The 25,518-nt window shown below is 35.8% G+C and overlaps 1 protein-coding gene across 5 annotated transcripts in view; it reads left to right on the top strand.

Moving 5' to 3' along the window:
- Positions 1-25,518, top strand: part of LOC145665010 (klaroid protein-like) — a 168,294-nt gene that overhangs the window by 125,466 nt on the left and 17,310 nt on the right. For 4 of the 5 annotated variants that reach the window (XM_081732197.1, XM_081732199.1, XM_081732201.1 and 1 more), the window contains 6 exons: positions 1,246-1,388; positions 2,738-2,998; positions 9,218-9,388; positions 12,285-12,540; positions 13,895-14,143; positions 17,788-17,903. In XM_081732197.1, the coding sequence (XP_081588323.1) occupies positions 1,246-1,388; positions 2,738-2,998; positions 9,218-9,388; positions 12,285-12,540; positions 13,895-14,143; positions 17,788-17,903 (1,196 nt within the window). The remainder of the gene's footprint in view (positions 1-1,245; positions 1,389-2,737; positions 2,999-9,217; positions 9,389-12,284; positions 12,541-13,894; positions 14,144-17,787; positions 17,904-25,518) is intronic. The other variant, XM_081732200.1, reaches the window with a different exon arrangement.

The following is a 25,518-nucleotide window of genomic DNA, read 5'->3' as shown; positions in this document are numbered from 1 at the left end:
GTTACGGATCAGAAATACCATAACAAGAAGGAAGAACTTGGCCAGTGTAGCAGAGCGGCCGAGACAGGCAGTACATTTATAGTAAAAGAACATGCGATGAAGATGTAAGACGGGTGACATCACACTCATACTATAAGTATGATATCTGCCTGAAATTCCAGGCAAGTTTCTGAGGCATTTGCCTATGGTATGTAGGTGAAAAACGCTTAAAAAATTTCTCACAGTTTTTCAGTTCTAAAAGTAGCACTATGTAACATGATTATCGTTGTAAAGATTGGTGATTCGTTACAGCAAATAGAACAAAACAGAAAAAAAAAAAAAAAAATCATGCAGTAAAGACTTTGGAGAAATGGTAGCGATGAAAATATATATTTTGCAACGTGTAGAAATAAATGAGACTGTTTGAACACTAACAGAAAAATGTGTCCAAAATAAGCGGTGAATAGACCCAGGGCATTTTTTTCCCGATAGGATGAATGCAAGGACTACGCAACTGCTTTCGCAAAATTTACATTTGATGTGTCTACCGAAAAACTATACCAATACAATTGTACATGCGTTTTAAATGTACAGATTTCTAACAATTCGCCAAAGCGTATTTCCACTACGTTTATGGCAATCTCATTCCTTTAACTGATGTAGGAGACACCGTCTGTAATTTGTCTCTGATTGTCTTAGACGTCGTATCATGTATAGGAAATAACTTAGCATATGAACATAGAAAAACAAGGCTATTCTTTTAGCAAAGAACTCGAGAACTTAGTATGGCATGAAAGGTAAATCTTCAATTGTCTTTTTTTTTTTTTTTTCTTTTAATAGATGGAAATGCATTGTGGGAAATCCATGTGTGGATATATTTTAATATTGCTTTTTGAATGCTTTATAGCATAATACATATTCTGCTCCTGTTCAGCAAGATTAATAGTCTTCAAGATTTGCCTACTTGTATGATAAATTTCGTCTGGTTTAGAAGATCCATTTATTCTATGGCGTGTACAGATATGAAAGTGATTGACACTGGCTAATACATTGCAATCCATTTACAAGTAAACAATGACACGGAATTATTATTGAACGAACTGGTAATTTGTTACTTCTTTCAGTAAAACGTCATTGAGATGACAAATTTGTTAAAGCGCGAAGGGGTTAGTTTTCAGTGACGCAGAAGGTTGTATGTATAAACTAAAGTGTATAGTGATTATTTTTTTTTGGTACAACTGGTAACTTTCCTTTTCCTTTTTTCAGGATGGTGGGCATGTTCTGAAGTGAGTACTTCAGCACCTCAACTTCTATCTAGTCCAATTGAATCTTTATCTAATGGAGTAATGTACGCAGGCAGTGGTCTTGTATCAATAGTCTCGTGGATTTTCACACCGTTCATGACGGAGGTAACATTTTCATATAAGTTAGCATCTTAGTATACAAAGAAAGAAATTATTTAGCTGAGATCTTATTATGAGATCAAACTTTGGGATATTATTTCAGGTCATTCTGTTATTTTAGGTGTATTTTTCGCCGTTTGCTTCAAAAATTCTCAAATTAGAACAAGAAATAACACTATTTACGTCGTAATATTCAAGTACTAGTATTGAGTTGACGTAATTGAGTCAGCATTTTACGTCCCTCTCAGCATTGAAGCTTTGAGACGTGGATGTACTGGTTAACGTGGAATCCGAACCACATGAGCTCCCGCCGGGAATCGAACCCGGGTCTTCCACTCCAAAAGCGCGTATGCTAAACGTCAAGTACTAGTATTCTAAATTGGTATGATTTCTTTTTCCAGAATCCATCTTTCAATGAAGAACTTTATATTCTAAGATCATCTCAAATGGAAGTAATAATAAAAATAGTATCTAATTGTGGGTTTATAGCAATTTTGCTATATCAAGTGCTTTACTCTAACCAACTCTCAGCTGTCTATGAAGTCCTTTTTTCAAGTTAATATAATAAAATAGGAATCCTTTCGTTATAGTTGAAACCTAAAACTATAAGTTTTAAAATTTATGATTCAGAAGCTTGGAGAAAATAATTTTTAGTAGACTGTGATGGTTATATTGTGCTCACTACTTGTGTTAAGGTCCTTGGATTGATCTCAGGGCGTACAATTTTAAGAAATTTGTGGGAGATACACTAGTTTCCTCCTAGATCATTAACAACATAGGTCATATACCTATTTATGGCCCAATTTCAACCTAAAACATTTTATAAAAAGAAATCACAGTAGTTTACGTTCCACCAAGACACTAAAAAATTATTATACAAATAGCATCACGAAAATTAAAATACAGGTAATGTAGTTGAATTTATGTAAATTGTTCATAATTATAATGACATTTGCGTCTCCAAAATTGGTAAGCTTGACGTTTATAGATTAGTTTTCCTTGAAAAGACCAGAAAGCGTTTTAAAAAAAAAAAGTGCTTTGAGAGGTTCTAAACCCAATAATCACGTGAACCCAATACAGTCTGAGATGAATGTTTATGATAAAAGTTTGCACTTCATTATAGAGTAATCATTGTCCAAATTTAAGATAAGCCAGAGCTTTGGTTAATATAAGTACTAGAGAGCCAGAATATTTGGAAATAAAGAAGGAAACTAGTTATCTTGTTAAATTTTAAAGTAAGTACGAGTTCATAATTAATCTCCAAGTGATGTGTGTATGTTTCGGAAGTAGCCGACAGAGTTCCATATTAAATGTGTATGTTTGAATGTTAACCTTCTTTTTTGTATAATTTCGAGGCGTCTACAAAGTTTAATATTTTCTCTGTATCCGGGGAGCATGCGCCTGGAGCAGCTGTGGTTTTATCGAAAGAAGATTTGGATCGTTTAGCCGAACGAATTCTGCAGAATAAAGCTTTTAAGAACCTCGCCTCCCAATTAAGTAACAACGAGCAACTTATGACTGCCCAGCTACAGGATATAAGACAGTCTCTAAAAGAGGAAATCTCAGCACATTCTGCCAAATTAGACGACAATGCCGATGCGCGAATGCATGAAACGGTAAGTGGACAAGGGAAGTAACATTAGATTTAAAAAAATATATATATTTATTTATTTGCACGTAACGTTTGCTGCTACTAATATATTTAATATTAATGACGCCACATTTTAGCAAAGGCAAGTAGTAAATTGTGGAGAGAACCTTCTGTTCCTTTGAAAATTCGTAGTCTGCAGCAATAGAGCGCATTGTATAAGCTTTTTCAACTTTGCTTTAGAATAGATGAATTAGAAAAATAGTATTAGCAACACAGGACTCACATTCAATGGTCTTAACATGTTTAGTATTAGATCATGGAAGGACACAGTCATGGTACTAAGTCGGAGTCATAGACGTGAATGTGGCGCAGTTGATAATAATCTAGAGGAAGTGAATAACTGAAATACATAGGTGATGATGTGATTTCAAGCAAATTAATGTAGAAAACCTTTTACCGTCGTAACCAGGAGCGGCGATTAGGGGGAAAAGGCGGGGGTAGTTGCTTAGTTGCTCCATTTTTTTGAAATGACCCCTTAATGTATATACTTTCATTTGGAAATAGGAAGTTTTTGTATGTATTACTGGTTCATAGGGGGAAAAAATGGTGCCATATAATATTTGCCGTTGCGTGAGTACGTATTGGGTATTTGTCTTCCCGTGGAGCTAAGAAAGCTACAGAAATTGCGTTTTAATTGCCACGGAAAATGGCCCAAAAATTAACCTATTGGAGCGCAAAATTCCAGCGTACTTTAATTTCTTCTTATAAGGGCTCGATATGTTAAGTTAGCAGCTTTGAAACTAATTGAGAGAACATTTCGCAAAAGAAGAAAAATCTTTCACAAGTTGTTCTTTAATTGTACAAAAATCGACAGTTTCTAAAATGTCTTTTCTTTCTAATAGTAAGGAATATTGATTAGAAAGAGGGTAATAAGAAATAACTTCTACCTTTTCCATTGTTTTGCTTACAACATTTATGATATTCCGCAGTTACAAATTCGTGGTGGAAAAAAAATGTTTCTTTTTTACTAGGCAGACACAACAATGATACCCCTTTTCTTTGGCTATTCTTTCTTTAAACAGAAATCAAGAAAAAAAAAAAATAAACATTATTATTGTTGGCAGAGTTGGGCCTATTTTGGATTCTAGTATTGTGTACAATTGAACTCGGATAAGCAGGTGTAGATTAATAATGAATTAGCCGTGAATAGTGGCTGATATTTTCAGTTAAAGCACAGCGTGTGTTGAGGTTACGGTATTGGACATGTCTGGCTTTAATTTCTTTGTTAATGATTTTCATACTTGATGAATTTCGCTGTGAAACGCAGATTATCAGGTAATGAGTTTTTAAGAAAATAAAAACACAAAATCCAGGGTCCAGTGGAACTGATGGTGTGAACGAAAATATTGAACTACCGATTAATATAGTATTTTAACTGAAAAAAATGGTATCCTATTAGTTATACGATGTTTCGTTAAACAGTGTTAGAAACAACCAGGAAAACTAACAGGGATATACAAATATTCAGATCATGGTCTAACCCCCCGTCTTTTAATGGCCAATCGCCGCCACTTGGTCGTAACCAAACTGGAAGTTTTATCTGTTTATAAGGCACAAATTTCGTGTTGTTTAGAACGTATGCGAAATTTCGACTCCTACTCGAAGAAAGGCTTTTGAAAACTGTCGTGAAGAAAATATTTGGAGCAAAAACAGATGAATAGTCAATGAAGAAAGATAACAGTCGTGTTCAAAAAAACCCTGATTACCCATTTCCCATTTGAAAGCGCTCACGTTGTTATTTATTGAAGGAATTAAACGTGTATATCTCCTTCTGGAATTTGAGATCTTTTCGCAAGCCAAAATATTTGAAAATTTCCTACGTACGGTCATAAGAATACGACCTTTCAAGGAAATGTTACTGAGTAGTTTTTTGTGAACAGTCAACGAAACTTACGTACAATCGAAAGAAGTACATTCCTATTACAAAATTTTCTTTGGCTTTTTTTTCAAGAAGAAACTTACTAGTGCACGTAGTCAAAAACTTTATTCAAATTTGCCAGTTTATTGTGAAATTTGTGGTAAAAGAAAACCTTATTAGTGGAAAGCATGTTTCCTTTCGACTATATGTGTCAGGAATGTCATGCAGATAGTTAAATAAAACAATTAAGGATGGACAAAGCACGTATCTTGCATGAGAAAGGTGCATGGTCCTTATCGGGTTCTAATAAGGAAGCCTTTGAGGGCAGTGAATTTCTATAGGTCAAAATGATAATAGAGGGGAAAAAAGAGTGGAGTGGAGTTAATATCACCAGGAAGTAGATTACAACAATACATGTAATTATGAAGTAGTTTTATGTTCTCAAAGAAAGGTTACTTAATGCCATAACCTTTAATGCATACCAAATAATCAAACAAGTATTCACCAAAATATCCAGTTTTCAATTAAGCGCAAACGTTTCAATGAGGTGTGGCCTCTTCTGGTGCGTGTTCTTCAAGAAATTATGTTGTTTGTACAACTACTTGTTTTGATCACTTTCATCCATTGTAGAAGTAATGTTTGTTGTTCTTGAATTGTTGTTAAATTTCTTTGTTTATAACCTACGGTCGGTGTTGATTTGTGTAGATTCTGAAAAAAGGTATGGGGAAGGTAGCATATGTTATCAACAATGATTCAAGAAGCATAAACATTATTTCTAGAATGAAGGAAACTGATCAAAGCTTGTAGTTCTAGGACAAGGTGACATCTTAACGGACGGCGACAATTGGTCGTTGGAATGTTTGAAGTCCCAATTTGGTGCTTTTGTGAGTACTATTTTGAATATTGTTAACATTAAAAAAAAATATATAAATATATATATATATATATTCGCAGCATATTAAACATAATAGAATTCATAGTAGGGCGTTCTGTGTATACTTTTAAGGTAGATATCTTATCCATAAGATGTATTTGTTACCTTATTAAAATCCTCTTTCTGCCTTGTGGTATAGTCGGGGAAAATTGTTTGTTTTAATTTCCTATATCTCTGATAATAGGTCTAATCGTTGTAGCCAGAATTCAGCTGTAGGATTAATTCTCGTGTGTTTTATAAGGATAGTAGTAGTTTAAATCTGAACGAAATAAAAAGGTTAAAGCTTTAAATGTATTTTAAGAAAATTTTGAAACCTAGTCCTTTTTCCTAATCTATTCTCTTCCTTTTTTGAGAGCAGTACTGTTCCAGATACGAAAGGAAATGTAGATATCTTCAATTATTATTATTTTTTTTCTTTTTTCAATAATAACGAAATTGTAAATTAATATGTAAATTGTGACGTAAGGTTTATTCTTTTAGGATTTTTAATACAAAAGAAAATGTGATTTTTGCAGTGAAACTTTTAAAACTGAGTGAGAAGCATCGCTTGTTAATTAGATGATAATGTGAGCAGTGCATGTACTTTGATTAGTAACGGTGTTCAGTCCTCCTTTTCATTTAATGGGGAATTATTTTAGTTTCCAATTTTAACGATTTCTTCTTTCAAGTCTAGCTAAATGTTTCTTGCTCTTTTTACGAGGTCATTTAATAAGTCCTTAGAAATAAAAAATATAAAAAATGTTTTTTAAGCATAATCTCCTTTTAGCTTGATGCATTTTCCAGCGTTTCTCAGACTTTTTTTTAAGCCTTCAAAAAAGTAGGATTTCGGAAGGTTCTCAAAATAGGTATTTGCTTGGGCGATGACCATGTCGTTCGACATGAATCGTTTTCCGTTGAGCCATTTTTTTTTTCAAGTTTAAGAGATGAAAAGTCCCTGGGAACCAAATCTGGTGAATATGATGGATGTTGTAATAACTCGAATTTTAATCCCATATTTTTTGCCATCGAAACTTGTCTTGATGGAAGAGAATTTATTTTCTTTTTTCTTCTCACAACCAGTGCAATAACGACTCATACTACTATTCATTTATCGTTTGTCTTTTTTCTAAGTAATCGGTGTAGATGATTTTGCGTGAATCCCAAAAAACTGTGACCATCACTTTGTCGGCCGATTTCACAGTCTTCGCCTTCTTTTGAGTTGAATAGTCTTTAAAAATCCACTGTTTAGACTGTTCCTTCGTTTCTGGAGTGTAATAGTGTATCCCTGTCTCATCCGCTGTTATGTATTGACACTGAAACTCGTCGGGATTGGGACGAAAAGCGCCACACCAGCCTGCGAATTGATCACACGATTGCGTTTACTCTCCAGAGAGCAAACGTGGCACCCGCCTTGTCAGTATTTTTTCAGACCCAATTTTTCGTGCAAATATGAAAACACTGTTCCCTGTGATATGCCTGTGGCCTCAACTATTTCGTTTGATTCGTGCATCATTCAAAACCATATCGTGGAGTTTGTCAATCATTTCGGAGGAAGTGAGTTCCATTGGATGTACGGCTACGTTTAAACTCATTTATCCAATTGTAAACAGTCGTAAAGACAGGAGCAGATGTACTATGAACTTAATCCAAGTCGGCTTTAATCTCTTTCGGTGTTAAAGCTTTTAAATAGAAGTATTTAATATTCACACGAAATTCATTTCTTTCCATTTTTCTAAATAGTCACAAGTTTGTTTCTTCAATCGAGTATGGTGGTAATGAAACCACGTGACGGATATAGCTATAACTTGAACAACAGTGTATGAGGAATGACGCTTACTAAAACCAAATCTTTTTCGATACAACGAGTGTCGTCATTCGGATTTTCTAAGGACTTATTGAACGACGCTTGTAAAATGAGTTTGCATTATATTACTTGAATTTGATTACAAAATATAAATTTTATATAAAACAAAATTTGATTTTCAGGAAGTAAGGTTCATTTAAATAGGGTTAAAGAAGTCATTAAAACCAAATCAAAAGGCTGAGAAATAGACATGGCACAGGTACTGAACATCGTAGATGTGTGCTTTAAGTGTTCTAACTATGAAAGTAGCAAAGTTCATGTGTTGACATTGTTTCTAACATTTTTTTCCTATAATCTCACTTCTCGTATATAGTCTCTCTCGCTCGCGACTGTCTTTTATTATACAGATGAACGGTTAGCGTTCTGATCTAGTAAGTTTGGAAGTCCCAGATTCGAACGCCGGCGTGTGATCATTAATGTACATGCCCTTCTGTTTAATGTTTCTATATATAATGACCTTCCGGTTGTCTAAAACAGTAAATAAATGGAAAATTAATTCGTTGTAAACATGGAAACAGTCACTTAATGAGAATTCTGACTGTCTTTTATGTACGTGATTCATATATAAACGTTTTATAACGCGATTTCGAAATATTTTACTAGATTTGATTTGTTCCCCCGTGAACGAAACGGTACTCTAGAAATATTCAACAGAATTTACGGTGTATTTTAATACCTGGCAGTCTATGGCTATATTTTCTCCATTGAATAGGAGTTTTGGTAATGTTCATTATCCTGATCCTTATGCAATTTCAGCATAGTCGTTAACGCTCTCGCCTTCGAGCGGTCCCGGGTTCGATTCCCGGTGGGGGCACTCGGTCGATAATGCTTTTTCAGGCCAGCCATTCAGAATGAGGTTTTCCTGGGTTTTCCTCATTCTCACCAGGCAAATGCCGGGGTAGTACCTAACTTACAGGTCTCAAGCCGCTTCCTTCCTTCCTTCCCTTTCCCCGGATAGTGTGCTCGCCGAGGGAGTCATCCCTCATACATGGCGGGCTAAATGGCCATAGATGCCGAAAGTACAGATTCCCTGCTTGTGTGGGGTAGTGATTATTGGCACTTCCGATAAATCTAATAATAATAATAATAATAATAAATACGTAGATTTTCCTGTGTTTCGTAGATTAACTATCGTGAGACTTCCAATGAGCTTTGTACTAAGTCTTCATCTTTCAGTTTGACAAGTTGAAACTTATTCGCGCAAATTAAATTAAATTACGAAGAATTGACAATCAAAGTAATTATTTCTATACCTTCTCTTCTCGTGACATTGAGAACCATTTCTGAACTGGATATTGAGATAATTTTACAAGTTATAGAGGTGCTCAGTCGCCTCATCAATAGTATTTCTGTCAGAATATTTCAGAAGCTAAGGAAAAGTCGTTGTCCGAGCGGCGTTCGACTTACTTTCTTAAACATTCTGAGGGTGTGTGTAAATGCTAGCGCAATCTGCAGATACTTTCAACGCGTTTCTTGCAACTTTTGGATGCATTTATAATGAATAAATTGTAGTAGAGAAGTTTTCTGAGGTCAAGAAATATGTTTTCAGAAAACAATATTGGAAAGTCATTTTACGACGCTTCATAAGATATCCGTGGACATGAGTGAAATGAAAGAGCAGCTGGAGAGACTAAAGGTTCAGATGGGTCAGGGCAGTTCTAACTTCCATCTGCTGCGGAAGGAATTACATCGATTGGCAGGACAGATGAGGCTCCTTCAGGTAAGCTGTTTGCTTCAATGGCTTTTGTCTTCAAGTTTTATTTTTTTACTAACGAATTAGTTAATTGTTAACAGCACTGTTTGAAAACTAATATAAATAGTTTAGAAATTACAAATGTCTAGTCAGTTATTTTGGAAGGCTTATATTGGAGAATTAAATATATATTTAAATAATTTTGTACGATTGGTTCAGTGGTAAAACACTGACCTGAAGTCGAAATCAGTTTTGTCATGAAGTATTGCTTAGATAAGTTGAATGAGAATTTTTATGTGAGCCTTTTCCGTTATTTCATCATGCATTTGTATTATTATTGTCTTAGCGTACACAAAAGTTAACAGGGTTCCCACCAACCTAAAAACGTCAAGGAGTTCAGCTTGTCTTTAAAAGTTCTGGAGAAGTAAGGAAATTTCAGGAAAACTGAAACAACCTCGAGAAGTTAGGGAGTTCTAAGTATGGATTTTTATTTCTCAGCACATATTTCTCTTTTTGCTTTATCCGGCCATTTGGTAGGGAATATTGTATAAAAGTAAATTAGTCTGTTTTGCAAAACTTCTCTACGTGTAATATATATATACTCAATCACTTTACATATACATGCATAGTAGAGAAGGAATTCCATGGTAAAATATATTGGATTAAGTTAAAAGATCCAATATATTTCAGGCAAAAATTTTCTGTAGTCCTTATATCTGGAGAACTACATATAGTGTAACCAAACCCAAGCTACCACTTAACTCAGTATGATTTGCTTATTTCGTGTATATATATATATATATATATATATATATATATATATATATATATATATATATATATATATATATATATATAATATAAACGAAAACTGGATATAGGGTCCGTCCAAAAATTTTGGGGCCCCTAATCCGAAAACTAGTTATTGGCCAAGATCGCAATCTTTTGATGAATTTGTTGGATCATGCCTAAAATTCTTGGCCAAAATCGCAATCTTTTTATTTATTTGTTTATTATTATTATTATTATTATTATTAATTTTATTTTTTTTATCATTTCTAAAATTCTTGTTTAACATTGTATATAGATCTGAAAGCTTGAAAGATCGTGACCTGGAAAAGTAAGGGGAATTCATGTGCTCCCCAAGTAAGTGGAAACCCTGTTTAAATTTACACTGGCATACAAAATGTAGTAAATTTGTTTTGTAATATTTATGCAGCATTTAATGACCATTGATTTTTAGCTTTTTGTAGACCTAGTGTTAAAATGGGATGAAAGCTGCTTCTCGCGTTTGCTAGTTGCTGTCCCTGCAAAATTTGCAATATCGGAAGTTTCAGTGGCTATTTAAAAAAATAAAGGCCCTCGACGGGACGATAAGTCAAAAACATTAAATTCCTATAAATAGCGACAACTAGAACCATTCACCACTAACATACTCATTTGAGTTTGAAGGCAATTCATACAATACAAGATTTTTTCTACAAACACAATATACTTGAGGGCCGTAATTCCTGGCCTGGCGCCTGTGCTTATAGTGCACGAGATTCTAGGTTCAATTCCTGATAAGGAAACATCAATGATTCAGATTTCGGTGTGAACTTTAGATCTCGTCCTGACAAAAGCTCGCTGCAGACAAAGGATGTAAATACAGGTCTGTGAATTGTGTACGTTGCTCCCTTCAATTAGTGCTTCATTGTTCATTTCCAGTTCTTGCAATCCTTAGCCAAGACGTTATGTCAGCGTTTCCCAACCTTTTTCAACTTGCGGCACACTACGTTTGTTACTTGGATTCTCGCGGCACACTTATAGATATTATTTGTAAATGTAAAACACAGTGATATTTTTCTGTGATTTTTTTTCTCTCTTTCTCACAGAGAAGAAAGCTCGAACACTGGTTTTTCCCCGTGGTAAATCATTATGCTTATTTTTCATTCTAATTTAAAAATAGAAAACAATTGCAATGAAATATTGGACTCAAGTTTTTAAAATACGCTTTCTTTTTAAAAACTGTATCCAACCCCTTTTGCTAAGAAGGAAGATCACTAAATAACGAAGGAACAAACAAACCTCTTTTACTTTTAAAACACAAATGTAGGTAATTTGTCGAAAGGATTGAATGATATTTTAAATTTTCAAGTTGCAACAATAAAGAAGCAATAATGGTCATAACAATGTCAACAAATACTTTTTTCAACATTAGAAATGTAGAGAACAGTAACATAGTATGAAACTTAAAATTGTAGATTTACAATAGAGGTTCATAGTAATGTGAAATACAAATACACATTTTCTCCTGCGTTTTACAATTTGATTGCTATAAAATTAATAATTTTGTTTCGATTTCCTCGCGGCACACCAGCGGCCCATTCACGACACACCGGTTGGGAAACGCTGCGTTATGTTAACTTCAGGCAATGCAAAACCACACTCAGGAATTCTATCATTCTACTTAGATTCCTTTAATTCCTGAATTTTGTTTAAACATCCAAGTTTTTGACTCTCCCCTGGAGTCTTGGTCACGGAGGTTAAAAACAGGAAGGAAAAGAATTGAAACATGAAGGAATAAAAATGGAACGGACTTACCAAGGGGAGAGCTGTGTTGTACGGAAACACGTGAAATATGTAATTACCAGACATCATTTCCATTTCAACCTTTATTGCCATAGAACAAAAACAATAAAGCGTAACGAATGGATTCGGCGTCCGAGAAACAGATTCTATCTCAGATCTTATTAATCCATTGTAACCAGTGGTTATAGATGGAGTACAGGTTTGAGTATTGAATTCCCATATAATTTGTAAGTCGGCCGTAGTTTCACACTGTGAAACAAAACTCTCTTTTTTTCCCTTTCATAATTTATCACCACCTTCATTATTCCCTGTGATATTATCTTATTTAATTCTCTCTCTTTACTCCATACAGTTGCAGCAGACTCATATGTTGAACGCCGTTCATACTTGCTGTGGTGATAACATTCCATTGGCCACAGTAGAGGAGCACGTGGCTAGCTTCTTGGCTAATTTGTTTGCTGGGAATCTTCACGGTGGAAACAACAGCTCTCAATCAGGAAACAACTCTGACATCCAGGCGTTCATTAAGAGTTATTTCGTAGCTCATGAGGATTTAGAATCAAGATTGGCTAAATTGGCAGCTGATATTAAACAGGATCTGAGTAATGGTAAGTTACTTGCTGGACATTTATATTTTTCCTACGCTAATCAAATGTAAAATTATCATCGTATTTACAACTTGTGTCCTGCAAACAACAACGTTCCCAACCTACATGGTTTCATAATTAAGTCCCTAAAGGAAAATTAGCTGAAAGAGCAAGCCGTAAGGAAAGAGGGGACAGAGTCTTTCTTCGTAAATTTACTGGACGTCTAATGGCACAGAAATTTTATTCTGTTCAAAAAGGGATTTAAATTTCCCCTGATTCCCACTAGTAGCTATAATAAAAGCAAAAGTGGATGTTAATGAATAAGAAAGGTGCTCGTTTTAATAAGTTGGTGAATATCGTAGAAAATAACATCTATGCCTTGATAAAGAATCAGGGGATTACATAAGTTTCGACATAATAGAGCCTTTTCAAGTGTGCCCTCGGAAAATGTGAAAAATACTTTTTCCCACCCTCGCCGCCCTCCTAGGAAGGAAAACATTCCCTTTCCTGCGGGGAAAGAACTTAATGGCTTCGGCTGTGTTGCTAATATGTCATTCAGTTGTCTGGTCTTTGCGAGTGAAGATCGTAGGATACTTAGAATGGTAAACAAGACAGTGCATAGTGAAGCCCGTGAATGTTGCAATCCTGTCCTTATTGAACTATTGAAAGATCTCGACCAGAGCAACTTGTCCCTCCTCTTTGGACGGAGGAACGGGAAAACACATCGACAGCAGCGCCAGCAGGAGGCACACTTGAAACAGAAAGGCTCTAGACTTCCAAATAAAAGACCAAATACGTAGATAGTACTTATTTTTTATTATATTTAAGTGCCTATAACACAATACTCAATTTCAATAACGTATTTTAAGAACATTTATATTGTGATACATTAAAATGTATTAACTTGCCTCTAATATCATGATCGACGTTGTCACGTGATAATCTACTACTGCTCAGCGAGAGCCATGGAACAGGGAATTCTGGAATATCATTTCAAGGGCGTTTCATTGTGACTAAAGTGAGTTGACTTGTGTTGGTTAAGTAGAATTTCAAGCATTTCATGTATAGACTGCTTGAAAAAGCCTTCGAATTTACAGTAGAATTACAAACTAAAGTCACTTTTCTTATCCGCAATAGCACAGTAAGATATTAGGACTACGTCAGTCAAATGTTGGCACCGTTACAAAAGGTTAGCCAGTTGCCCTTATCTCCAAGAGACACAAGGAGATTGCTGTCCTCCTTACTTGAATAATGAGGTGTCCTCTTTTAGAAAGTTGGTTTTGGTTGGATGTATGGAGAACTTTCAGGAAATAAACATACTTTTGTGAAGGAAGAAAAAAAAATTAATATTCTTTTATTATTATTTTCGTTGCAGGTATTTATTCTAAAGTGCAAGAAGCAGCGAAACAAGAAGCCGAGCATTCGGCAGAAGTCATAATGGCAACGGTGACCAAACAAATAATGGACAAATTTAATAGCGGCGGTGGCTCGGCCTTCAACCTGAACGCTTCTGAGAGACGTTACACCCTCACTGACGCCGAAGTGAAAGGCATTGTCCATGAAGCCCTCACCATATATGATGCTGATAAAACAGGAATGGTGGACTATGCGCTCGAATCATCAGGTTAGTGCTAATTGGATATTAATGTGGTTGGATAATTAATAAATATTAATATAGTTGATTTTGTTATAAAACTACAATAACGTGATCTTCAAGTAATCTTAGGCTCAAGAAAAACCACAACAAAAATTAAGAGATAAGTACATATTTCCAGAACTGATTGGACACACTTAACATTTTTTTTTTTTTTTTTTTTTTTTTTTTTTTAATACCGGCAAACTAATTAGTATAAGTTGAGTTCGCAATTGACGTATGTGTATGTTGTAATTATACTGAAGAAGCTTATCAGATGTGTCCCACTTGGTGAGTAGTATTTTGATTATAGTTAGTGTTACAGCACTTACCTCTGGTGCGTGGATTTTCTGGGAGTACTCCCGCTTCTTCCACATCTCCTCAACTAATTCTTCCATCATTCACTAACCTTAATCATAGTCTCCCTTAGCCTAAAGGGCATAATCATGGGAAGTTAAACTAAGATTTTATTTCATTTCATTTGATAGTTGTAACAGAAACTGTCGTCTTTCTCGAATCGATGAATCTTCGTGCTTGTATATTCTAGACCAATCATTTTCAACTCCCTAAAGTATGACGTGGGAGCTGGCTGCTAACAATAATAATAATAATAATAATAATAATAATAATAATAATAATAATAATAATAATAATAATAATAATAATAAAAATGGAATAAAACAAGATTGGCAGTCATGTTGTATACGCAAAATTATTAATCCCTTTCTTGCCTGTAACTACAGCCTTCTATCAATGCTAGGTTTGCTGCCTTCTTCTAGCTCTGTGTGAGAGACTTATTAAGAATCCAAGCAGCAAAGTGTGGCGTCACGAAACATTCAGCTGAAAATGACTGTTGTAGACTAGACCAGTGATTCTCAGTAAACGTTCAGGGCATCGCGAAACATTTGTTTGATATTTTTATTATAAATAATATCTATTGTAGTAGTGAAACCAATTAGTTTTTATAATGACCCTCTATAGCACTGAGCATTATTGCTACCGCTGGAGGTGTTGACTTTTACAGTTTGTCTCGATTTTAATTAATTATTATTAAATTCTTCATGATTTTTAAATTGTAAAATTTCACGACACACCTTAGGGGACTTCATGACAGCAGTGGGTCGCGACATATCGGTTCAGAACCACTGGACTAGACCTTCCCCCCTTCCTCTACGTTACATCTTGAATTACCCTATCCATTGTAATCAGTAACTGCTAACTTATTTTAAAATTTCTGTAGAACGCGAAGTAGAAGTTAAAAAAAAAATAATATACAATACATTAACGTGTCCATTTTAATGTACTAATTTTATATAGAAGGGCAAATATTCTTTTGTGGTGCGGCAATGATTTGTATTTTGCTGCTATGTTTCACAAACCTCACTGTTTGCTTTATCCTGCAGGTCCACTTATCTGGATTACTTCTTTAACTGCTCTTGTTAACGGAGAAAAGAATTGCTTCAACACTTCGTGTCTAAATTCAGTACTTTGTCCACTTTTTCTCTTTTGAGAATTGATAAACTGTACATAAACGCTTTAATATGAACGAATAGTAGCCGCCGTATTCCTTTTTAAAATTGATATGTATTCTTTCAAAACAAAAAAAAAAAAAAAAAAAAAAATGGCGACTACCATTCGTTCATACTAAAGTTCTATGTACAGTTCATCAGTTCTCAGAAGACGAAAAAAATGTAGACTTTCGGTTTTCTACAATCAGTGAAGTGTCCCAAGAATCCATTTCATCTCCTCTAATCCTTCTACTAAAACCGGAACTAGTAGAACTCTGTTACTTCCAGTATCAATATTGAGAAAATAAGTCCATGCAAACCAAACTTGTTCACGTGGTGTACACCTGACACTACTTGTTAGTGATAAACTCTTTGCATTCTGCAGAAGAGATCTGACAGCAGCAGTGTTCAAATAGGATAGGAGCGCATAAGTCCTCAATGGTTGGGGGCAGGTCGGACAAAGATTTATAGATTTGAGAATATATTGGGGGTTAATCTCCCTACGAAAATACTGAGAATGAGAATTCGTAACTGAGGAATAAATTCCCTCCGGGACACCCCGTGAAGTCATCACTGACGCCATTGCTGTTAAAACTATTATCAAAACATTATTCAGAAGTTGAAAACATCAGGTAGACTTCTTCATTGTAACGAGGGTAAGTCAATAAGTATCTGCAATCAATTTTTATTATTTATTACCACAAGAGTACGTTTTTATTTATTTATTTTGTGTGTGTGTACATAGTCACTCTGCTTTCCAATGCACCTGGTCGATCGTTGCATAGGCTTTCTGATAACCCTCTGCAAAAAAGGTTTTTGGTTGCGCGGCAAGTCACGAATGCACCGCTTCCTTCACGTGTTGATCGGAGCTGAATCGACGGCGTCTGAGAGCATCTTTAAGTTTATCAAAGAGATAGTAATCCGACGGGGCGAGATCGAGGCTGTATGTAGGATGCTCCAACACCTTGAAACACAGTGTCTGAAGAGTTTGAGCGGTGTGGGCGGCCATTATCATGTAACACAAGAACTCCATCCAGCAATTGACCTCAGCGTTTATTACCAATTGCAGGCTTCCATTTGCTGACCAGCATATCACTGTACCTTTTACTGTTTATTCTTGATCCCTTTTCAGGGAGATGTCCCAGGATCGGCCCTTGTGAGTCCCGAAACACTGCGAGCATCATTTTCTCTGCAGAAAGTTGACTCTGGAATTTCTTCTTCCGGGAGATCCGGGATGCTTCCATTCCATACTCTAGCGTTTGCTCTCTAGTTCAAAGTGAGAATCCATGTTTCATCCCCAGTGATGATTCGCCTGAGAAACTCTTCACCTTTGTTAGCCTAACGGTCCAGTACGTGTTGACAGATTCTCACACGTTTTCACTTGTGCTGTTCATCGAGTTTTTTCGGAGCCCATCTGGCACAGACTTTGTGAAAGTTGAGTCTGTTATGCATGATGACATATGCAGAACCATGACTAACCTGCATATGGGTTGCCACTTCTTCAACAGTCGCTCGTCTGTTATTCAGAATCAAGGCAGGAGTCGTTCAATATTGTCATCAGTTGTTGCTGTAGCTGGACGCCCTGTTCTTTCTTCATCCTTCACGCTCGTTTGACATTTGAAGTGTTCAATCCACTGGTAAACACTTCGCTGTGGCAGCACATTGTCCCTGTATTGTGCCGAAAGTCTTCTATGAATTTCTACTTCGGGTACACCTTCAGACCACAAAAAACTGATGACAGAGCGCTGTTTTCCTTCGGTGCACATAGAGACGTGGCGATCTTTACTTGGCAACAGTGCAAAGTGGACTAATGTGATAACTCGGCAATCTACCACATGCGAACCAGTGGTGACACCTAGCGTCTGATAAGCACACAATGCCGTAGAGCCAGCCTGAAAAGAAGAAAAATATTGCATTTACTTATTGACTTATCCTCGTAGTATGTGTTCTCTTGAGTATAGTTACCTGCTGAGAAGCATGAGCATCCATGTAATTTCCTTTGTACATCCCAACACTTAGATTGTTGTGGTTGATCGTTGTAATGTAAGAAGTAACCTTAAAATAGTCAATAGAAAATGTAAAACAATTCATTGACACGTGTAATACAAAATCTCTTGTTGCTCATAGGGGGAAGTATCTTAAGCACTCGTTGTACGGAGACTTACCAGAGGAAGACAGCAGTTCTCAGCCTTTTTGGAATTCCATTGTGGTATCCGTCCAATAATCCTCGTACCATAATTCAGGTACGTAGCTCAACTAGTTGAAATCGTTACTGATTCCAATGCTTTTGTATGATTTCCTGTGTGTTTGTAATTGTGATGTTTGATGAACAGTATCACCTAATTGTATTCTTAAGCAGGGAATTCGTGTTACTATTCGGTTCAAAATCTCTTGTCGTCGCGAATTCTGTCGAGGAATTTGAAGCTTAAAATATATAAAACGATAATCATGCCTGTTGTTCTGTATGGGTGTGAAACATGGTCGCTTACTCTGAGGGAAGAACATAGACTGAAAGTATTTGAGAACAGGATCCTGAGAAGAATATTCGGACCCAAGAGGAACGAGAATGGGGAATGGCGGAAGCTTCATAACGAGGAACTACATAGTTTATACGGTTTACCCAACATTGTTAGGGTCGTCAAGTCTAGGAGGCTTAGGTGGGCAGGTCATGTAGCTAGAATGGAAGAAAGTAGAAACGCTTTCAAAGTCTTGACTGGTAGACCCATAGGAAAACGACCATTAGGAAGACCTAGGCGCAGATGGGAGGACAATATTAAGATGGATCTCGCAGAGATAGGAATACAAAGTAGAAACCAAGGGTGGATAACTTAACGAAATGTGCAATATTTACAATTTGTTATCTGTTACGGTTACTATTTTGTAACCCATTTCTGCACCTACTTAATAACGTTATTGGTCAGTGTAACTTTTAAAATGGTACGCTCTGAATTATGTTACGCTGAGTAACGTTACTCAATGGAACATTCTGCATTTTGGTATTGTAGTTACGGTCACCAAGGGATTAGCGTTACTCGAAATACCCACGTATGTCGTACCTGCTTGAGATTGTTAAGATAAAACTGGTTCCACTGAATACCAGTTCTCTCTCGAACCCAAAGGGTTTTGTTCCTTGATTTTAGCGATATGAAACGTATTGAAATTCTGCAGAACATTTTTGTGTAAGTAGACATATTTTTGTTATGATGAGTACCATTTCTATGTTTCTCTTTTCTTTATCGGTTACCTTTTGTACCTGTATTTCATCTTCTTCAATTCTGATGGTCTTGGAGTTACGCTTGAGTAACGTTTAAACATCCTTGGTGACAGGGAGTCTAAGGTTGGCTTTAAAAGAATCTCCATTATACTAGTAAATAAATTCCACGTTTTTCAGTCTGTTTTCTTTTTCCTCATACTTAAGATTCAGTAAACACCTTAGGCCAGCGTTTCCCAACCGGTGTGCCGCGAATGGGCCGCTGGTGTGCCACGAGAAAATCGAAACAAATTATTAATTCTATACGAACCAAATTGCAAGACAGGGGAAAATGTATATTTATATTTCACATTACTATGAACCTCTACTATAAATCTACAATTTTAAATTTCATACTGTGTTACTTTTCTGTACACTTTTAATGTTGAAAAACGTATTTATCATTGTCATGACCATTATTACTTCTTTATTGTTGCAGACTGTTTCGTAACTTGAAATTTTAACATATCATTCAATAAATTCAACAAAGCAAGCATGCATACAAATTACCTACATTTGTGTTTTAAAAGTATAGGAGATTTGTTTATTTGTTCGTTATTTAGTGATCTTCCCTTTTAGTTAGAGGTTAGATACAGTTTTCGAAAGAGAAAGTGGATTTTTAAAAACCCGAGTCCTATATTTCATTGCTATTGTTTTCTATTTTAAAATTAGAATGAAAAATAAGTATAATGATTTAGCACGGGGGAAAATCAGTGATCGAGCTTTCTTCTCTGTAAGAAGGAAATTAGTAATCACATTAAAATACCACGGTAATTATATATATGGGTGCCGCGAGAATTCAAGTTACACCTGTAGTGTGCCGCAAGTTGAAAAAGGTTGGGAAACGCTGCCTTAAGCCCTCAGGTACATGTCCTTTGAGAATAGCATTACTTTGATTGCTCTGTATTTAAAAAGAGGAAAAAGAGAAATGATCAAAGAGTGAAGTTTTTAATGTAAGCTTATTGATAAGATTTTTACTTCTTGTGATGACACTGCCGATAGTTGAGTTGATTTGGAGTTTAACGTCCTTTTCGGCAGCGAGGCTTTATGAGACGGGACCTACTGATTAACATGGAATCGAAACCACATGTGCTCACGCCGGGAATCGAACCCGGGTCTTCCAGGCGAAAGGCGCGTACGCTAAGCGTTTAGGCATGAAGGAGTTCACTGCCGGTAGTCACTATATATGTTTATTTTACAACAGTCTTGCACTGACCAATGTGGTTGAAGCTCGAGCTCACTTCCCAACAAGGATCGAACCCGGAGCTACATTCACCAAAGTTACACATATACTGGCCCCCAGGGAAGCAGGAAGGACATTTCATTTGCTTGCAAGCAATTTAGTTTATAAATCAAATACATATCAGACATCAGTGGCGTAGCGAGAAACTCATCAAGGGGGACCAACACACAAGATTTGGTAGAAAGGATCTTCTGAGGGGTGCACCAATAACTACCAGTAGGCCTACATTTGAATTGAATTGGATTTTTTAAAATGCCTTTAGGCACCTGTGGTGTGAATGAGGAAATGCCCTGGATATCCTAAGTATCTGTTCTCGGTGAATCCTTTTGTTGAACTTTTAGAAAATTGACTTAAACTATCGATTTTGCAAAACTTCCCTTTGATTTAAGCCCAAATCGAAACATGACAGAGGAAAATTTCGGAAAGTGTTGCTATTTTCACTCCTAGCTTCTCACTTTAGGTAGTGTATATTTACAAGGAAGGGGGTGCACGTGAACCTTTGCACCTTTAAACATATTTCTATTTTATCTTATTTTTGAAAAAAAAAAAAAAAAAAAAAAAAAAAAAAAAAAAAAAAATCTGCCAGAGAAAGAAAATTGTCAAAAAGTGCTACCCATTCAGAAGACTATTTTCTTCTCATGTGAATGTTTTGACTTCTCGTGGCAATATGGTAATCTACAGTTTATTTTGTCTCTTTTTCTCCCTTTGATTTTTAATGTTTATTGTATTGTTTAAATGCTTATAAGTTAACTTGCGAGAAAGTGTCATAGTCGAAGGTTGTACCCCTTGTAGAACTGATATTAAAAAGTAAATAAAAGAATTATCATGGAAACAATTTTTTCATGTTGTATTCAGAAAACAAACATAGGGTTCTTGCGGTTCTGAAATTAATATATCGCAGGCATTCGTTGATATAGTAGCCTACATGTTGGTTTTCACCAGGTACATTCGTGAAGTGTCCCCTCGAGATTCGTGTAAAATTGATTTAAATACAAAGTTCTCTGCTGTCTAATGTGTATTGTACTAAATTTAGCTGCCCATGCCGGTAATTGGCATATTTATGGGCCTTCATATATCCGGAATTCTATCATACACTACCATAACGATCGGACACAAAATTCATTTTAGTTTCTTTAGATGTTACTCACTGGACATGAATATGGGCATATGAAAAGCAAATTGGATCAAGTACTGCTTCTGACACATGTTACCCATCCCGGCCGCCATCTTAGATCTGCCATATTAGATTTTACTTTTGGTTTTTCAAATGGAAATAGGTGCAAGTGTTACATCGGACATTTACGTTTACATTCACTGGTGTAATGTATTTTACCGTAGCTTGTACCATTTGGAAGGTATTACAGGTTCATTCCCTCCAGCCACTTTGCGAATAGACATTGCAGGTTAATATCAGTTACGCTTACTTTTTGGTGTTGACAAATCAAAACAATTTCTAACTGGTAAACTCCTTACAACATAGGTGTCATAATCTTATTACATTTCCATGAGTGATTGTTATTACTTCCATGTTATACTATAAGGAAGTATTGTATTACTGTCAAAATGCCTAATGTAGATCCAGATACGGCCAGATTTGGGTGAAGACCTACCATTTCCGTATTGACATCTGTGTGTCTGCATGTATATAAGTTCAGAGAATATTTCATCAACGATAACACATAAAAGATTGCATATACACACGGGGCCCTGCACAACTTTCTATTAGGTTCAATATGAAGTGCTTGACATTTAATGGTATATACAAGCTACGATAAAACTCAGTACACCAATGAAATTCCGAGAAAAGTTTACATTAATTTGATGTATCATTTGAACCTATTGCCATTTGAAAAACCGAAAGTTAAATCCAAGATGGCGGCCAAGGTGGGTAACATATGTCAGAGAAGGAGTACTTGATTCAATTTGTTCTGCATATGCCCATATTCATGTCCAGTGAAATCTAAAGGAACTAAAAGCAACTTTGTGTCCGAGTGTTATAGTAGTGTATGATTGAATTCCGGATATATGAAGGCCCATAAATATGGAAATTACCGGTATGGGCCGCTTAAATTAGTACAATACACATTGGGCCACGGAGAACTTTGCATTTGAATCAATGTTACACGAATTCCGAGGGGACACTTCGCGAATGTACCTTGTCAGTCTCCGTACAACTTGGAATCGCTTAACATTAGTTTTACGGGAATTAAAAAACGACATCATTTGGAACAACTTTCCAGTTTCGATCATCTGTATTTCCTCCTTATTTATTCGGTGTAAGGACCTCAAACTTATTTTGTTGGATCTTGCTTATCGAAAGGTTTTTAAAACTGCCTTACTGCCCCCAAAGTCTGAAATTCAGGGTGGGGTGGGGGCGGATGCCCTCCTGCCCCATTAATGCCCCTATCTAGCGGCTGTCATATGAAACTATCCCACGGCCTTTAACGTGGTTTTAGTTATACTTATTACGGACTCTTCACTGCGAAAATATTACGTTTGGAAATAGAATTCATTTGCTGAGCAAATCTGAACCTTATTGAAAATGGACTTGGATCCATAGTGCTCTGAACGCCTCATATATTACTTTTCTTCAATGAATTATTGACTTAAAAAACAACCAATTACATAGGCTTGCAGAAAATATTCTAAAGTTAGCACAACATGAAGTGTGCTTCAAACTATCATTACTTTTCGAAAATTTATTATTTTAAGATAATTTCATTAGTATGAGTGTTCTGAAATAGTAATCAAATTTTTGCAATTAAAAATCACACCCGCCTCCATGAAACGCGATCTTAGCCCCTAAGAGCATAATTAGGAAATTTTCAGAAGCAGTAACTCCGAAATGACTTGTTTTAAGGCTAAAGTAACCGCACAAGCGTATTTCTGGTAAAGTTCTAGCCTTAAAACACGTAACATGACTCCATTTGTATTTGAAATTTTGAATTCCAATAAAAAATGGCAGCCATGATGCTTGATAGCACTATCTGATGTGTCAGACCACTTAAAAATTTCATCATTCTCCCTCAACCCGTTCTTAACGCACAAGGGTGGTGAGGACTTTTGTTTCACCATGCATATTGATAGATTGTGTGAAATCTCCACAGTAGGTAGATTTTAAAATCTACCTAAAAAGCTAATTACAACCAAGAAAGTACTTATGAGAATCACTGGCAAGAGGGTGTAATAAAAAGGGGTTGGAATATGAAATAAGTTGAGAATTACTAATCTATACTGAAATATTCTGTACCCAGCACAGTGTTATTAATCAGGATAAAATAAATGAAAAGGTCGGTTGCTAGTAAAGAGCAAAAAGTCCTAAGAAATAAGTTATTACATGATTTTGAAACATGTTAAAAATCATGTTTTAAACTGTTCAAAATGTTTGACATGTTTTTTTCGTCTGTGTTTTAAAACATGTTTAAAACGTTTTGAACATTTTTTTATGTTTTAAACACATGTTTTGTTCTTTTTTTAAAAAAATAAAACTATTTTTTCCAACCCTTGTCTGGTGCCTAAGTAATATAAAACAAAACCATGTACCAAATTGGTCGCCAGGTTGGAATTTTCGATCGCCAGATCGCCAATGATGACTGAATATTTCAGTTTGGCGATAGACATTTGCATAAATTATATCTTGCAAAAAAAAAAGAAAGAAAGAAAGAAAGAAAGAAAAGGAAAAAGAAAAAAGAAAAAAAATTATATGATCTTGTTGCTGGATTCAGACTTGAGGTTTCGTGGCGTGCCTGTAATATATAGCAAATCAATATATAGAAGTCATTACATATGCCGGCATGAAAAGGTAAGAAATATGGCGTTTGAAGCGAATAACTGACAATGTACAGGGCCAAATGAACACATTCTCACACCCAAGATTATACTTCAGCCCCTTCACCTTCTATCAAACAAACTATATTCGAATTTCTTTTGTTGTTGCGAATCTGTCCTTTGCCCTGTCGCTTTGTAAAGTATAGCGATCTTTATTCTTTTGACAATGGGCTATCTGCGCACCATATTTCGATTATATTCAGCCAGTAGTTACGGAGAAATAAAATAGAACATACAAGGCAAGCCGAGCCGAGCCTATCGCCGGCCGAGCTCGGCCATCACATGTAGTGATCTTTATTCCTTAGATGATTGGGTATTTTCGCATCAAGTTTGGTTTAAATTTAGCTGATAGTTACCGAGGAATAAAGTACTACATATGCACACACATAATTACAGCACATCTGGAGTAAAAGTACAACTTCCGGTCAGCTTACGCCGGGAACTAAAAAGAAAAGTCCTAACATCAGGATCACAAATAGAACATACTATATGTAAGCGGAATCCACTTTCAACATCGCAATATTAATGGGGGGGGGGCTTGAGCCGGGTGTTCCTCCCTGACTACGCCACTGTCAGACATGACCTACAGCTTAAGGGGATGACTTCCCATCATCAGAGGCTTCAGAATCTTTATAAGATAACATGTAAAATTTAATTCATAAATATCTTAGAAAATACTGCATTTAGGAACTGGTAATTTTGTTGCCAAAGAGTAACACAATTCAGATGACTGTCACAATTTTGCACCTAATTACTTGGATTAATTGTAATGCATTCTTCCGTATTGAGTTACTGCAGGTAAAGAGTCAAAGGACCACTTGCAAATCTCATGAATTACTATGGATGACATTCTTTGAAGAACAAATGCTGAGGAGGGATGTATTATGACAATTTGAAAAGTGAAACCCGTGTCTACCCCTCCAGTTTCATAATCATTTATGCCTTGAGCAGTCTCCCTTTCCACTCCCACCTCCCACTTCCCACTGATTTCCCACAACTTTACGACACAACTATCTGAATGTGCTTTTTCGGCGTAAGTTGGTATGATTCACGTGTCAACAAAATACTTCGTAGAACAAAGATAATGATCTTTGAAACCTCAGTATGGAATGTCTTTCCAATTGCTTTTCTACATCTTTTGTTGGTTGAAACGGATGGATTCTCCTTCAAAGCAGTAGCTTTAATCTCTTCCACTCACAAATGTAAACCAAAAAAAGTCTAAATGTTTCTTATATATTTGCCTATTTCTTTTGTTTTCTGGAAGGATAGATTTCTTTTCATTTTATAATATTTATCACAAAAACGCACACAGTGCGATGTTTCTGTGGTTAGAACGGATTAATTGTGTGCAGGGATGACAAAAATCAAGTTTTCGTTGTAAGTTTTTTTTTTTTTTTTTTGAATCACTAGAGTTTGGTTTATCAAAACTCCATTATATATTTACCTTATTCGCGTATGCTAGTGTGTGACAAAAATAAATAAATAAATAAAGTATTTCATGGATCATCACCAAATTTGGTAAAAATACAAAGAGTCA

The sequence above is a fragment of the Thermobia domestica genome, chromosome 11 (genome assembly GCF_964235325.1).
Source record: "Thermobia domestica chromosome 11, izTheDome1.hap1.1, whole genome shotgun sequence".
NCBI classification, from domain to species: domain Eukaryota; kingdom Metazoa; phylum Arthropoda; class Insecta; order Zygentoma; family Lepismatidae; genus Thermobia; species Thermobia domestica.
This window is presented reverse-complemented; position numbering and strand designations above follow the sequence as displayed.